The sequence below is a fragment of the Hermetia illucens genome, chromosome 5, assembly GCF_905115235.1.
Source record: "Hermetia illucens chromosome 5, iHerIll2.2.curated.20191125, whole genome shotgun sequence".
Taxonomy (NCBI): Eukaryota; Metazoa; Arthropoda; class Insecta; order Diptera; family Stratiomyidae; genus Hermetia; species Hermetia illucens.
Window position 1 is genome coordinate 14,368,820 of NC_051853.1, and position 16,071 is coordinate 14,384,890.

The window sequence follows — 16,071 nt, forward strand, 5'->3', positions numbered from 1 at the left end:
AATAGGCAGAGAGAGTCGGTGTTTTGCTTTCCGGAAGCCGGATTAGACCACGATTTAGATCCGATGAAAAGGTCGATCGGTTAGTAGGTCGTCAGAACCCTCGACAAGTAACGGGTCATGTTGGCAGTATCGTAGGTTCGCTGAAAAAGCCACAAAATGTATCAACCCATGCACTCTCTCAACAAAAAACTAGACTTTTCGGGAACTCTCGTGGCGGCTACCCGAAATGCAGCAGGGCGTCGCCAAACAATTTACGACCCCTTGAGCTGCGTCACTATCTTGTCGATATAGGCGCTGAATGCTCCATTCTGCCTGTATTCCGGAATGTTAAATTAACACCGCAATCGTTAAAACTCGGGGCTGGAAATTTAACGCCAATTGGCAGGCAGCTAATCATGAGCCTAAGATAAGACTTCGGCAAGCATTATCTTGGCGCTTCGTTGTCACAGACATCAGCCCTCCCATCTTAGTCGCAGATCTCCTGTGTCAATATAGATTGATAGTTGATCGGCACAACAGATCCCTCATCAATGAAATCCGCAACCTTGACCGGTTAATCCGCCAACGAATTTGAACCCTGTATTCCGACAACCTCCACAAATGCCTCTCCAACCTCGAATTGAACCCTAACAACCCGGAGGGAAATCAAAAAAACTTGCACTTGTCCGGAAAAAACAACCCAACAAACCCCAATCATACCCCAAACCATCTCCCTGCCTGAAAAGGCTAACATCCTAGCAAAGCACTTTCTGCAAGCAAGTTTATCGAAACCGAGGTCAACGAATCAATTTCCCGACTTCAATCGATCCCCTCGTTCGACCTACCTCTACCCTTTCGTCCTCCGCCAAGATTTTCGACCGAACCATTAAGTCCATTATCGATGAGCACTTTCCCTCAAAATCGAGGATACGCTCATTCCCACTGTGAACGAAGTCACCTACTTAGAGATGAGCATGAATTGCCGTCTTTCTCACGTATCCCATATTTCGAAGGCTCTGAACCGTGCAACTGGTGTCCCTGTATCCCATTCCAAAATACAGCACCACAATACCCCAAATCACCCCTCGCTTCGCTTTTAGCTTCATCTTCTGGTCCGATAGTCTACCGTCCCGAATAGAGAGACTCCACCTGAGAACCACGTTTTTATGCAAATCTTCAAAATTATCGCAACTTCACTATCGAACGTTGTTTTTCTGAGTGTGATAAGCATCATATTCAGTACCACATCAACACTGCTGGAGCACTTATCTTTTCTAAGGTGCGTTCATTACTACTGGAGAAGCTCGCAGTTGCGCGGAAGTTCAAAGGACTTCTTGAAAAGCTATTTGCACACCTTCAAGCAAATGTAGTTCTTTGCCACTTCATATAGTTCCTAACCCCAATCGCAAATGGAGAACTTATGGCGATTTCGGATATCTAAATTCTCAGACGATTCCAGGCCGATACCCAAATCCACGCATCCACGATTCTCGGTACTCTGTCTAAAACTGCCGTATTTTTCCGATCTTGGACTTACTTCCATATAGCTGCCGAAGTCATTCCGAAAACGGCAATAGCAAAAACTTTCGGACTCTTTGAGTTCACTATAGTGACTTTTAGATTATGCGATGCGGCGGATCCATGCACTCTGTGCTGCGAAACCTCCACTTATGTTTGTTTCTTTGGATGATATTCTGGTTGCATCTTCTTTGGAGTTCGAGCATTTAGACCATCCTGAGTATATTGTTGATCTCCTTGAGGCACCTGATTACCTCTGAAGGCGAGTTTCCCGCCCGAAAACAGTTAAGGATCTAAGAAGGTTCTTGGGCGTGTTAAACTTCTACCACTTTTTCTTATCCAAGGCCGCCCACTGTCAACCAATCCTTAAAGGTTACTTGTCTGGGCCGAAGACCAAAGCCTCTCGCCTGATTGCGTGGTACCCAGAGGCTGTCCAAACGTTTGAGACCACCAAAAAACAGAAGATGGAAGCTACATTTCTGAAATTCTCTCAGCAAGATGCACTCCTGTATTCTTCGATGACTCAGACATCACCGTAGGTGCTGCCCTTCACCAAAAGACGGATCCAATCAAGCAGTCGTTGAGACTCTTTTCCAAGCAACTGACCCCAATCTACGCAAAGCACCCCTCGTCAACTCCGGCACCAGAATTATTAGCTACTACCCTTTCGATATTCAACACGTGTCTGACAAAAATACCGAGATGTGCAACATTTTTGAAAAAAGTGACCACGCGTAGAGGATTGCCAGTGATTTCGTTGAGCTGGAAGACGGCTTCACAGATAGAAGAAAAAAACCTGAGAAAACCGACTGATAACTGGTAGCCTCCTATCATGATAAAGTGGCGTTCGGTCGAACGGATGGATTAGGACTCACTGAGTTGAAGATCCTAGAATCTGAAGTGGATACAAAGCCAGCAAACTTTATCTAACGATTCATCTATTGAAAGTATGGGGCCACAAGTCAACGCCTGAAGACTCGGGTATAGACATTATTTGTCCCATATACAGAAGGTGGCATAGGGGAAGGGCCCATATCAACAAAGTTTCACCCATGAAAAACCGCATATTCCCCTAGTGGTATTCGACGGAAAGACTTTGGTATATGATAAGATTTTATGTCACATTTGCACTGACTTTAGGGCGCCTATGATGGCATAATACAGGTAGACCTTTATGCAGCCATGAGAGAATTTAATATCAAAGCAAAATTGGCTAGATTGACAAGATTTGCCGTACACCAATGTACAAGGGTAGATCAAAGCAACCAGGTCTCTGTCGAAAGCATTTAAAATTTCCAGCATGGAACATGCATGAGGACAGAGGAGAGGATAGGGGGCAGAAGGCAAAGGACAAAGGGCGGAGAACAGGGCAACCAGGTCTCTGTCGAAAGCATTTAAAATTTCCAGCATGGAACATGCATGAGGACAGAGGACAGAGGATAGGGGGCAGAAGACAAAGGACAAAGGGCGGAGAACAGGGCACAGAGGACAGAGAACAAAGAACAAACGACAGAGGACAGAGACCTATTAACATGTCATTGGAAAAAGTGATTCAAGGCTCATTAAAATAAAAGCCTCACAATACTCAATACACCTACCCAACTAGTGGCCTCTGTAGACGATATAGACGATATTGATATTGTAGAAGCGAACATTCATTAGAGGAAGCCCTTCGGGGGTCAATAAAAATCTGATAAAACTCATAGGTTGACATCATGAGTCGAGGATAGAGATAAGATGTACTGATCAATCGCAAATAGGATGATAAAACTTCAAATTTCTGAATCCAAATGTTACAACCAACAACAACATGAGTAAAGAGATCCGTGCACGACTGTTCGCAACCAATAGATCAGGGCCTTGAGGCGTGTTAGAGCACTTCATTCAAGACCGCAACGATACACTACAGTACGCTGTAGAAGGCAATGTGGTCAGTATTGCGCTCGCCGGAGATTATTACTCTGATTTGACTCAAGTACACATTCGCAGCTTAGTCGACTGGTATCCGATATCCAGTCACGATAACAAATCCCTCTGCCACCAGTGAGATTCGAACCGCGACCTTCCACTAAGGCAGGCAAGCGCTCTAACCACTTGAGCCATCCAGACACATAGAGCCTACCATAGTCCATCAAAATTCTTCCATTCAAAATATTTCTCGATTGGTCTTAAACCCTTTCTTTATAAAATTAGCTTGTCAACATTCATTTATTCTTTGGGCATTGCTTAGCCGCATCCGAAAGGAGAATTGTCAGGCCCCCTACATGAAGATGGACGAATTCAACGCGTACATAGTGATGAAATCTTGACTTTATGGTATAGATACAATCAGGCTCAACAGGCTGCAATGGGCCGGCCGATTACTTGATCAAAATGGAAACAACGCTCAAAAGTTGTTGGGCCTTCCTCTGATGGAACGGTGGAGTATATCACAACCCAAGAGTTTATTAAGACTAACAACTGCTCAGTGACCGAGGCATCTGGAAATTTTGGTTGGTGCAGACGCAAACCGGGCACTCATAGTAGCACCACTAAAGGTGACGTATAACATTTGAGGTATTCTCAAGATAGTGACAAATATTAATACCTCGAGGGTAACATTAAAGGCACTCTGTCTGAGCGAAGCTGCTACCTCATCAATTCAACGTTACGCACGAGATGGTGGCAATCTTCATGCCAAAAAATTATTCATGCTCAGACGCTTAGATGGAATCCGAAGGACTCCGCCTTAGACCATTTCGTCCTTCCCAGATCGAGAAGAAAGAAAAAGTCTTCGCGGAAGTGGAATGGATGCTTCCCAAGGGTTTTAACCTCTCAATAACTAAGCAAGAATAGAAAAAGAAAGACCTTAGTGTAAAACTGCTGGGAGTTCGTCAAGACAAGGGACACTAAGTTAAAGCCTTCGTTTTATCTAGGTAGCTCAGAAGGAAGCGCATTGGAGAAGGAATTAGTTGGTTCCCGAAATACAAGTTTTGGCAGAGACAACTCATCAGATGCTGGCTCACCTGCGCCCTGGGAGCAGAGTTGTCTCTGCCTTGGACGAAAACACAACTAACTCAACTATATTTAAAAAAAAATTGGATGCCAGTCTAAAGCGAGGAGTTTGCGAACCAAATACGAAGGAAAACAAGTTCCTCCCAATTGGTCCAATCGACCATCAAGTGAATGGTAGACTCAGGACTCCTCATATCCCAAACAAAAAATTTTGAGGATTAGACTGTGTATGATGACGGTGTTATGAATCGTAAAAGTTGTGGTGAGGTGGTGCATGACGATCAGAGGAGCCGAAAACCTATTGTGTCTGGTAAACTCATCGGTAAAGCTTCTATTTTGACTGAAAATCGAGAAAACAATTCGTGACGGTCCCAGATTGACGCTGGATGGACTTTCTGCACTGTTTTCGGAAATCTCTGAGAAATAAGTCCCGAAATAGCTGACAGAAGGAAGCAAATTGAATCAACAGCAAACCTCGACAGGGATTTTGGATTTTGAGCAGCTTTGGAGGCGATAACTTGTCCACTCCGTTGTTACTGGAGACGAAACTTGAATTGCCTACTGCACTCATGGAAACAGTGGCGTTACAGCTTTTGGTATCTGTGCTGTTGAATCTTAAAGACATCATCTTGATTGAATGTCTGCCTCAAGGGAGTCCATCAGCGCGCAAAATACTGTGGGATCTTAAAAACATTAAAAAGGGCAGTTTAGAATAAAAGGGGAAGATGCTGACAAAGTGGGTCTGTCTGCTGCGCAACAATGCAACTGTCACGAAGCAATTCATGAACTAGATTGGGTGGGACAATTTTAGCCACCCCCACCCCCTATTTACTCTGACCTGGAGCTTCTAGATTACTTCTGTTCACCTCCCCGAAAGTGGACATGGCATAAAGAAAAACAGGTTTTCAAAGGGCATGAAAATGAAGGGTGAGGTGGAGAAATGAAGAAAGAAACTGGCAGATACTTTTTTGAGGTAGGAATGAAAAAATTGATCCTCCACCTGACACCATTTGCATTGGGGTTAATGGCGACTATGTTGATTTATTTTAAATAATTTTTTCGAAGCCTACACAATTCGAACAGACTTACTTACGGCATTTCAAAATGGTCCCAAGCTAAACTTACTTTCCCAACATTTTCAGCACTTTCTGCCTCATCAGAAATCATCACTCCTTTGAAAATTAGATAGGCGGCAAATCATTATAGATAATCGCTTGCTCAATTTTAATATATGCACAAACAATTTATCATATCAAGTTTGCAGGTCAGCACCGTATATTGTTTGTTGTGGCGGTCTGAGCTGTTAAAAACAAACCATAATCATAAAATACACCCATTGCTTGGGTCACTTTTAAAATTCACTCCCCTGTCTCTAACCCATATTAATAACCAGAAACGCTCATAATTCCTTACAAATATCTGGAAAGCTCATTTCAATTTCAACTCATCTTCTACCCTAGTTTACATATTATCTACCTAAAACTGTCTTAACTAGCTGTGATTATCACTTTGCTAATAAATCTTAATTACTGCGTGAATTCATTTGTTTTCTTTTTCCACCGAGAACAGTGTGAACCTGAATTTCCTGCATCCGATTTTCAATTACTTCCTCTTCTCGCCAGATACAAAAAAAAACTCTCACTCTAAGAATAGAAACAGATCGCATGCATAAAGTTTATAACAGATTGAAAGAAAAACTACAAGAAAGCCTACCAACCGCCCATTCATTTACCTGTTTATATGATGGTGGATAGTGTATAGCGAAAGAAATGGGGTTGAGAAGAAATTGATTCCGATTCAAGTGTTGGTGGAAATGACTGTTAAAAATGGTCACCAGAAACAAAGTCGTTTCGAAAAAGACACATTTTTCAGAGAAATCTGGCGAAAATATCTTGAATTTGCTTCAAAATTTTTAGTAAAACAAACAATATTTGAAGAAAAGCTGTAAAATCTTAACCCAGACTGTATCTTAACCAAGACAACCACTCATCAAAGGCTTAGTTTGTGCATTTTCATGATTGAATTTATTACCATGCATTTTCCCATGACTGAGCGCCACGCTACAATTATTTGAATAAAATGTAAATTTACAATTTAATTACTATGTTTGCTCCTATCGGAAGAAAACCTTTATTCTCACAGTTCAGCCGCAGACTTCTGCAAAATCTAAACAACCATTGGAGCCAGGAAAGGCTTAGTCAGACACAAAATAGATTGCATGTAAAATAAATTCAGGTTTCTGGCTTAAGTCTTTTGTTTTCCCTTCAATGAAACAGTCATAACCTAGCAATGTATGTTGGGATTGATTTTTACAAGACGTGCTAGGGAAGTAGAGATTGCCAAGGAGAATGTAAGCTAAGGCAAAAAATCAGCTTATATAAGGCAATATGAATGCTCAGATAAAATAAACACCAAACAACACAAGGAATCAACGAAATATGAAAAGCATCTGATGAACTGAAGACGATTCCTCTTACTGGCCCACCTTTAACCTTTTGAAGCGTGTAAAATGTGAAGCTCGTGTGATAGTATTGCTATAAAACCTGACTGACATTTTCCTTGAAGGTTTTCAAGTCATTAGAAGTCATCTTCATTTCTCTATGAAGCAAAACATTGTTTAAAGTCAGACACACTAACCGACCTACCCATATACCTGTTTATATTGGCGGTAATATGATTTTATGTGGGCTCACGTTTTCCGATTATTTTCAACATTTGTTTTTCTGCTGCTTATTGAAATTTCACGTTGAGAAAGGTCCGCAAGTCTGCGAGTACGTGTAGAACACAAAAAAGATACGCTAACTGGAAAAAATATTCATTAAGTCGTTCCCACACTCATACGCATATGTTCTAAAATATTTTTGTTGTCTAGACAAATATTCTAGGAATTCTGGCAAATTTGATGGCCTTAATGAGGGAGACACCGGAAATATAAGCCTTAAGGCATTGACTTAGATTGCTTTACTACTTTCAGGTGAGTGATTGTCAAGTTTTGCAATAGATGATGAGATAAGGTTCTTCCGGTTTGGTTGTAAAGTGTAAATTGTTGGAAATTCCAGAATGAAATATCAAGAAGAGAAAGTAGGAGGTTGATAGCTAAACTAGGTAACATATTTGAAATACTTTCACTATTTTATGAGTTATAAACTATGTTTCAGGTGAAATAGAATGAAGAATCACTCAGTTGAGACCCACGTGATTTTGTTTTGTGCATATGAAAATATTACCACATAATTAAGCCAAGCAAATTCTAATTAAAGCAAAAGTTTACCAGCTCTTGTAAAAACATGTCGTATTCCTCCACGATTACTTGCCTTACCGTCGTGAAGGAGCTCAGCACGGAGGAATCTATAGAGAAGCAGAAGTGATATCTGAAGTCAAAAACTAATCAAGACCTCAAGCTAAAATGTGACCACCGTGCTGCGGGCTAAGTGGTCACGGGGGTCAAGATGTGGCCGTAAACACTGAACTCTGGGCAACCGGCAACCTCTACTTTCAACTAGCTTTGTCTCGGCAAAAAGAGGTCCTGCATAGATTCACTTACTTTTCCCGGTAAAGCAAAGGCCATAACAAACAATTATGAAAAATCTTAAAACATAAAACAAAAATAAAAATAAAAGTTGAATTACAATCAAAATGGCCAAACCCTGAGTAAGAGGACAATCTTGAACTCATCAATGGAGAAGTCGAGACTCTGATTCTCGAATTATTGAATTGGGACCGAGTCCTAAAAGTACACGTCTTATGTCAGCACTCTTGACCTCGGGCTCCAGTCGGCGTCGCCTGTTGAGGGTAAAGTCTTACGCCCGAAGACGTGCGCCTTCTGGCAAAACAATGTGTCCGGACAGACCGCAACTAAGAAGGAAACTCCTCCATGCTGTAAGGACCCCATTCTCGCAAGTCATTAAACTTCGCTTTGAGTTGATTAGGGAGATGACGACACGATGATTGAGGGGGTAGAATGTCAGCTTTTCAAACTCGCTGCTCTAGATTCAAATCCCAGTCGACATAGCTTTCTTTACGTTCATCTTGTGTTTGTCTCGCTGCTGTAAGCAGCGCTAAGTGTGATGATACTGACACTAAAGTATAGTCTAGTTGTCCAGATACCTTATAGTCCACTAAAGAGTGAACAGGAAACAGTTGCTAGGTGTACACAGCAAAATGTGATGGCTTTATCGATCAAGGCAAAAACGATTCGCTTAGGCACTATTGTTCTTCCCTCAACGAAAAGTGGGAAGGGCTAACCCTGAAATTGCTTTGTGAACTACCACTTGTCAAAAAATGCTTTCTATAACTTTCAAAGGGGGGTAGTAATGATACTGAGGTTTTGGAATAACCACAACACCTCCACTTGGAGCACATAAGGATCTTCGAACCAGAAGCCGATAAGCCGGGAACTTTTCTTACTATCGACATTCCTGAACCGAATATTAAAACTCTTCGGAAACAAGCGGGCTGCCGGGACTAATACAGTCTTGGGACCGTCACATTACAAGTGTCTGCTCCTAAAGCCAGTGAAGGGGACGTGCAGCCCACGGCATCTTCATCTCAAAAGTAGATGAGATACCATATTCCCCAAAATAAATTCGCAGCACTGAAAAACGACTACTGCACTAATCAGTCCTCAGATCAATCGCTGCAAAACATTTATATATTTGACACAGGAAGCATGGGTTGTTAGTGGGGAAATCCGGGGCTTACTCTTCCAACATGCTGACCTGTTGCATGCTAATGGAAGTGCTAGACCCCGGTCTGCATGGTGGTTTCAAAGGAACTCCACACTATCATGGGCAACGACCTATGTGACACCGACACCATAGAGGCCAAAGTGCTCATAAAAAGTCAATAAGGAGATTTTATGGGGCCTTGCTCACTTTCTCTTTCACGTGTACGAAAATTCCCTGAGAGCTATCCAAAATATAAAAGCTTTATTTTGGGAGAGGATGAGGGGGGATGGGGTAATAGCAGGATGTGATTTTAACGCCCAGCATTTATATTGGGGAAGTTCCCAGAGAGGGAGAGACTATTAGAGTATCTGGAATGAACCGAAATGCAGATTCTCAGTTTGGGTAATCAGCCCCTTTCTTCAAAGTGGTCAAGTGAGAGGTCATCGACATCGCAATGACATCCCCTGTTATGACAGCTTATGTCGCAGGGTGTAGGCTATTAAACAATATCACGCTCTTGGATCACAGGCACATTTTGTAATGGCTATGGATCCATCTCCAACCATTTCATTTCGGAACTCACAGAGGACAGATTAGACGGAATACGAAATACAATTGTTAACTTTATTTGAACAGATATCGGAGCGTAGGTACCATATAGCGGCAGCATCCTGATTTTTTTTTCACATTTTTCATTTGGGTAGTAGTGTTAAAGAAACGTTCAATTTCGACCCGCCGCACTCTTCAGTTTTTCACCAAATGTTAAAACTGAGACCGACTCCGGAAAGTACTAATTGAGACCTTTCATTTGATACCCCACATGACTATATTTGGTGAAGCAAAATTACACCCCCTTTTGCATGTATGGCAACCTCCAATTAGACTGTACGACAATAAGGCAACTGGTTGGTATTCAGGAGACTTTCGAACTGAAGATCGACAACTGGTCAGCTATTTATTTTCAAATGGGAACTAGAAAAATGCTAGGAGCTCAACATCAACGCCCATAAAATATTCGTTGATTTCAACCATGCATTCAACAGTATTCACCGAAAATCTGGTAAATACCTTCGAGAGGACGATCCTGAGGAGAATAATAACGAGAGAATGACCAAAAGCGAATCAAATGCAACCATCCGCCGTATCAGATATTCAAAATAGTGTCAAATTTCGGAAGCTACAACGGGCTACCATGTTCAACGTATGGACACTAGAGTACCTAAAATGGTGTTCGAATGGACAACAGATGGACGAAGACCATTGAGAAAACCCCGAAAGCGCTGGGCAGATTCTGTTGACAGGATAGCACATCACTGCTCGGATTTCGAAATTGGAGGACGCGGTCAATGAATCGAGATTGCTGGAGGAAGGACATCTTGAACGCCAAGGTGTGGAATGGTCTGCAGAGTTTGAATGACCACGACAAACAGTCAAGTATTTAGGAGTACATTCTGGACTGCAAGCTAACGTAGAAGCACCTTATCCAGAACCTATAGGACTATTATAGGTACAACCTGGGTACTTCTACCACAACGAGCTCATTGGATGTATACATCGATAGTAAGTAAGTAAGCCAATGTATCGTATGGTGGACCGACTGAACTTGACTAACAGCGTAGCTCAGTTGCTGTAGTATTACTGGAGCAATAACTGCTACACCGACCGCGGCAGCTATCCTAAATTTCCGTCATGCATTTGGTGAAGGTGGAAACAAAACCAGCTAACGACGCAGATAGGGTTGATTCGTGGTGCGTGAAGAGGTAGTCAGTCATACGATGATGTGCCACTGGGAATTTTTTTGGCAAACATCTGATGGTTCCGATACCTGCCAATCACATAGATTCCAGATTTCTTTTTGACATGCCCCGCCGTAATTACTAAGACAGAAGAATGGTCCATAAATAGTCACGAGTCTTTTAAGATCACAGACGCACGAATCTTCACCGGTGAGTCAGTCATGGAAGACGGAAAATCCGATTATGGAACTGGCCCGACTTTCTGAAAAACCGATGACCATATTCCTGACGGAGATATACAGGATGTGTATTTTAAGTAACGAGAACATTATCCCCATCACGCGACGGTACGTCATAGAGATCTTGTACTAGTTGAAATTAGGGATGGTCTATAAAAGTGCCCTATTTAGCAGTATCCAGTGGCGGACGGGACGTGCAAAATATCCAACAACGTTACGAATTAGGTATTGTGTTCGCCTTGGAGAATCTGACGCATTAACGCTAAATATGATTTGTCAAGCGTTCGACAGCGAAAGCCAATCAGAAGCTCAAGTTTTCTAGTGGCGCAACATATTTAAAGAAGGTCAGAATAGCGTTGAGAACGATCCCTGAACAGGTCTCCCGTCAATCTACAGAATCGAAGACAACGAGAAACAAGTGCGAGATTTGTTTAACACAGACAGGGGTTTAGATGGCCCTATGAGCGCAGATACCCTGGGAATCGATAAAATGACTATGCACAAGATCATCAATGAAGATATTAAATTGCCGCCAATTGGAAGCTCCACCACGACAATGCTCCAACGCACCAACCATGGGTTGCTGAGAAGGAATGATATCGCAAAAATTTTTCAGCTTCACTGCAGCAGTGATGTTGCCCCAGCAGACTTTTTCTTCCCCCCAAAAGTGAAAACTAACCTCAAAGGACACTACTACCAGACCCAGGAAACTGGTAAAATGCCTTGCACCCAAGCTCATAAGAATATTTCGGTTGCAGACTTCCAGGGAGACAACTTTGAAGATTTCTAAAGTTTTGTATCGATATTTCCAACAACATTTGTTGTTTGTGGATCCTCATTACTTAAAATATACCTCCTGCATGCCATTTTATTGGCAGCACGCACGTTGATTGCGCCAAAAAAGATGAAGCCACAACATTTGAATCTATTCCGTCAGTCAGAAACAAGCATATCAAGCTAGTTGATAAGGAGTTGCCACCATTTACTGCTAAAACTTGACCCACTGAAGGAAATATTCTTAATGTGGCTCCCACGGTACTCGATCATCGTTCGTAGTAAGGAAGTTGACAAACTGGCGCACTAAAGGTCTGAATCTACTATGGTGAGGCCAGACCTAGCAACGGCGTAAGGTCTCCCAGGATTCGCCGATGGATTCCCTTACTATTGTCCAACTCTTGCTAAAGCTAGGCAACAGTGAACCATTCTTTGAGGACTTCAATGACGAACTGGTGCCAAGGATCTGAATCCACTATGATGAGGTCAGACCCAGCTTTTGGTGGCATCCGGGCATTCACTGCCAAGCCTATTTTTAAGGGCAAAATTACAAGGATTCATGCAGCTAAATGGGGAAATTCAAATTCAAAAAATATTGATGTAAGAACCCAGGACCAACAGAGAGGCATTTTTATTGTCCTTTAAAAAGTTAGACATGAAAATCCTCGTAGGGACTTTAATGGGACACTGCGCCTTAAACTACCACAAAAAATAGGGTGGTCGTTTCAGCAATGTGGACCCAATATGAGGAAGAGGAAAAGATGGCCCTTCATATGCAGCTGCCCGGCCTCGACAGATCTTTGACGAAGATACCATGGTAAGGCTCTTTAATTGAAGTATCTGCATATTCTGTGGGCTGCAAGATGCAGACCCGGCTTAAATCCAACCAAACAGAGCTGATGCTATCCACCAGGAAGACAAAGATTCCACGAATTCCACTTCCAGCGACTAAATGAACAGAGTTTGGATCTTAGGTTTGATCCTAGACCCTAAGTAAAATAAAAAATGTATAGCCTTCTATCCCTGCAAGTAGACCTTTGTGAGGAAATGCAGTCTCCGAATAAGGATGGTTCTCTGGATGTACACAGTCGTCCCATCCTAATGTAGGGTTCTATTATGTGCTGGCAGGTGCTGAGTAAGAAGTAAAACAGAGCAAAGGTTAATAGGAATCAAACAATCGTGTGTCCAAGTGCGACTGGGGTTCTGCATTTCTACCCGGCTCCTCAATGTACTCGTGCACATATCCCCCTCCCCCTGTCTCTACCTCAACGTTAAATACGTTTGAATCCGGATGTTTGACAACGAAATCCTACGACCATAGCAACGTCCTAGACAAAGTACCTCGATAGCTCTGGGCGTTCCCAAAGGACTACACCAATCGCAAGCCGAGCTTCACGAGGAATTTCGCTCTGGTCACTAATCAAAACTAACTAACTAACAACATATCGCTTTGGAGAACAGGATTACTAATTCTCGGGTCTTTTCTCCGGGATTTAATATGCAAAAATAATGGTTATGAAAGCGTCGTTAATGTAAACGTATCGTTTTTGGTGACTGAAAGTTATCAGCTTGTAAGCAAAGATGTCGTTTTTATGAACATCCGGGCGGAAATTTTGGTCATATTAATTAAAATTAACTACCGGAAATAGTAACTATCGCTTATAAGAATCAAACTGTTAAGCTTGATTGGATGCTTTTTTAAACGGTTTTATTGTCTTATACTTTCTTTAATTATTCATGAAAAATGTGATTTTAAACCATGAACAGTTCTTTCGCGAGTATAAATTATCGAACCACTAGTGTTGGGTTTAATTAAAGAAAAATGATTGATTCAGTTGTAGCCCAACAGTCATAGATGTTCTTACAACAAAAACACAAGAACATGTCCCAATCATTCATTATCAAAGCGTATGTTGCATGCAAATGTCTTATTTATCTAGAATCTGCGAGAGGCTAACTTGTTTTCTTCACATCAACATTTACCAATTCGGCGATATACCGTACGCAGGTAAATAGCCATAATTTTTTTATTTGGTAAAACCACCATGGATGTGATGCATTTCAGTGTAGATATCTTTTTACCTCTTAGAGGCATTTCCGATCCAAAGGGGCAGTAAAAGATATGTCATACTTCTTGGAAGTGATGTTCCATGCAAGACTGAAAAATTTCATTTTTGCAATTTTTATTTTCTTTTTAACCGCGACTAAAAGATACTTGCCCATACCGTCAAAACCATGATTGCATAGTTTTTGGGGTAATTCAAAAGCTCTTATATCAAATTTTATCCCAAAGATTTCTCGCTTGACTTACCTTCAGTGCACAAAAGATACAGTCTTGTCCGCTGCAAACATGGTTGCTCAGTTGTCGAAAAGATCTTCGAAAAGCGTCCAGGTGCCATAATACCTGAAAAGATAGAAAAGTTCCAAGGTGAGTATGTGCTAAACAAATTTTATATCTAAGTATCTTGAAAGCTGTGAAGCTTTTCTTGAAGATTGGGAATACTAAAATAAGCGTTTATATACTGTGGACTTTATACAAGTAGTAAACGTGACGCTCGTTATGTATCTTTGTCCATTTTGATTCTACGTTCGTACAGATTGGCTTTCCATTGGTTTTCGAATGCTTACTATTTTTTTGCTCTATCCACACGCGAGGTTCGTGTTTTTGAAAGTTATTTAAAAAACTTGATTTCATACCGGTTGAGTTGTTGGTCAGATTTGAATTCAACGTATAAGACGGCTAGGGTTTCGCGCCGAGTGTGCTTGGAGAGTATTCATATCTGAGTTTCTAGTAAAGATATTGAATTTTTAGTAGCATTCACTGTAGTCAGCAAATAGAAAGGAAATTAATTCTAAAATATTAAGTACTTTCTCGTGATATCTTAAGAAGAAAGCAAGTAAAGTTCCCTCAAATTTTTCACTATTATGGAGAGGAATGAGCATGTGAAAAGTGCTAGAAAAAGATTGAAAATTTTTATTGAAAGCTTCTGCTGAGTAGTCAGCGTGAATAACAATCTTATTTGCAACCAATCAGATACAATAGCATAAGTATTTTTTTCGCTCATTCCGACATACACTACATTACGTCTCATTATTTTCTTACCTTGATCATGTCTCCTCTCCTCTCCCGTTAAAACACATTTACTACTGAAATTCCATTTCATGCTTAATCGATTCTCCTACTTTAGTCAAGGTAAAAAATGTTTATTGTAAAGCTTGAAATCTTACACTTCATCTCATACATTCCGGCTACCAATTTATCGGGAAATGAGAGGGGCACATAATTGAAATTTTTGGCGGTCCAGACCAAAGATTCAAATGTACCACTCTACGCAACACAACTAGCAAAGTCTTCTGAACCTTCCGCGCCACATAACTGGTTTTTTCGTCTATACATCTTTTTACCTTTCCGCAGAGAGCTTCAATGTGACCCTATTCCAATGGACATTGTGACCTGCACACTTTGTTCAGTTTTTTTTTGTAAGATATAAAAGGTAGTATTGCAATCACGGATTTATTGAAACTTCTATCTGAATCTTGTAAGGGTGTTATTAAATGGGATTAGATTTCAGGGATAGATTTACTATGGGCACCAAACTGTGGTATTCAAGTTGGAAAAAATATAGTCGGATTAGGTAATTCCATTAAAGATTAGACAATTCCATTCACAGTTCAGTCGGGGCAGCGAACACGAGGGGACGTGACATCCCAAAGGCAACCAACGAGGAGAGAAACCTTCAATTTCTGGAGTATTTAGAACCGACTTCGGTCGGCAGTCAGCCGCGACGCATAAGAAAAAAAATTTAATTCTGTTAAGCAAAAGTCGCACCGCGTCCTTAAAGAACTATTGTGCCCTTTTTACTGGTTATATAAATCATAGTATCTCAAGCAAGCCTATAATCGTCAGGAACTTTGGTATATTCCCCTACATCCAGATCTTTCAACTTTGCATCTGGTATTAAGTGTTCTCCCCGATGCCTGGATCTACTTTGCAAAAGTGCCGGACACTGTCCAGAACATGTATAGAGGTTTCATCACACTCCGCACAAAACTTGCAGGCAGTGTGCGTAGATATCCCTAGCTTCCCTAGGTGATAGTTAAGCCGATAGTGACCAGTGAGAATTCCCACTATGATTGAGAGGTTCATTTTGGTGAGGTTTAAGC

General features: G+C 41.4%; 1 protein-coding gene across 2 annotated transcripts in view; it reads right to left on the minus strand.

The window, feature by feature from the left end:
* LOC119656982 overlaps positions 1-16,071 on the minus strand; it is a 260,103-nt gene that overhangs the window by 62,823 nt on the left and 181,209 nt on the right. For both annotated transcript variants that reach the window (XM_038063716.1, XM_038063717.1), the window contains one exon: positions 14,219-14,311. In XM_038063716.1, coding sequence (XP_037919644.1) covers positions 14,219-14,311 — 93 coding nt within the window. The remainder of the gene's footprint in view (positions 1-14,218; positions 14,312-16,071) is intronic.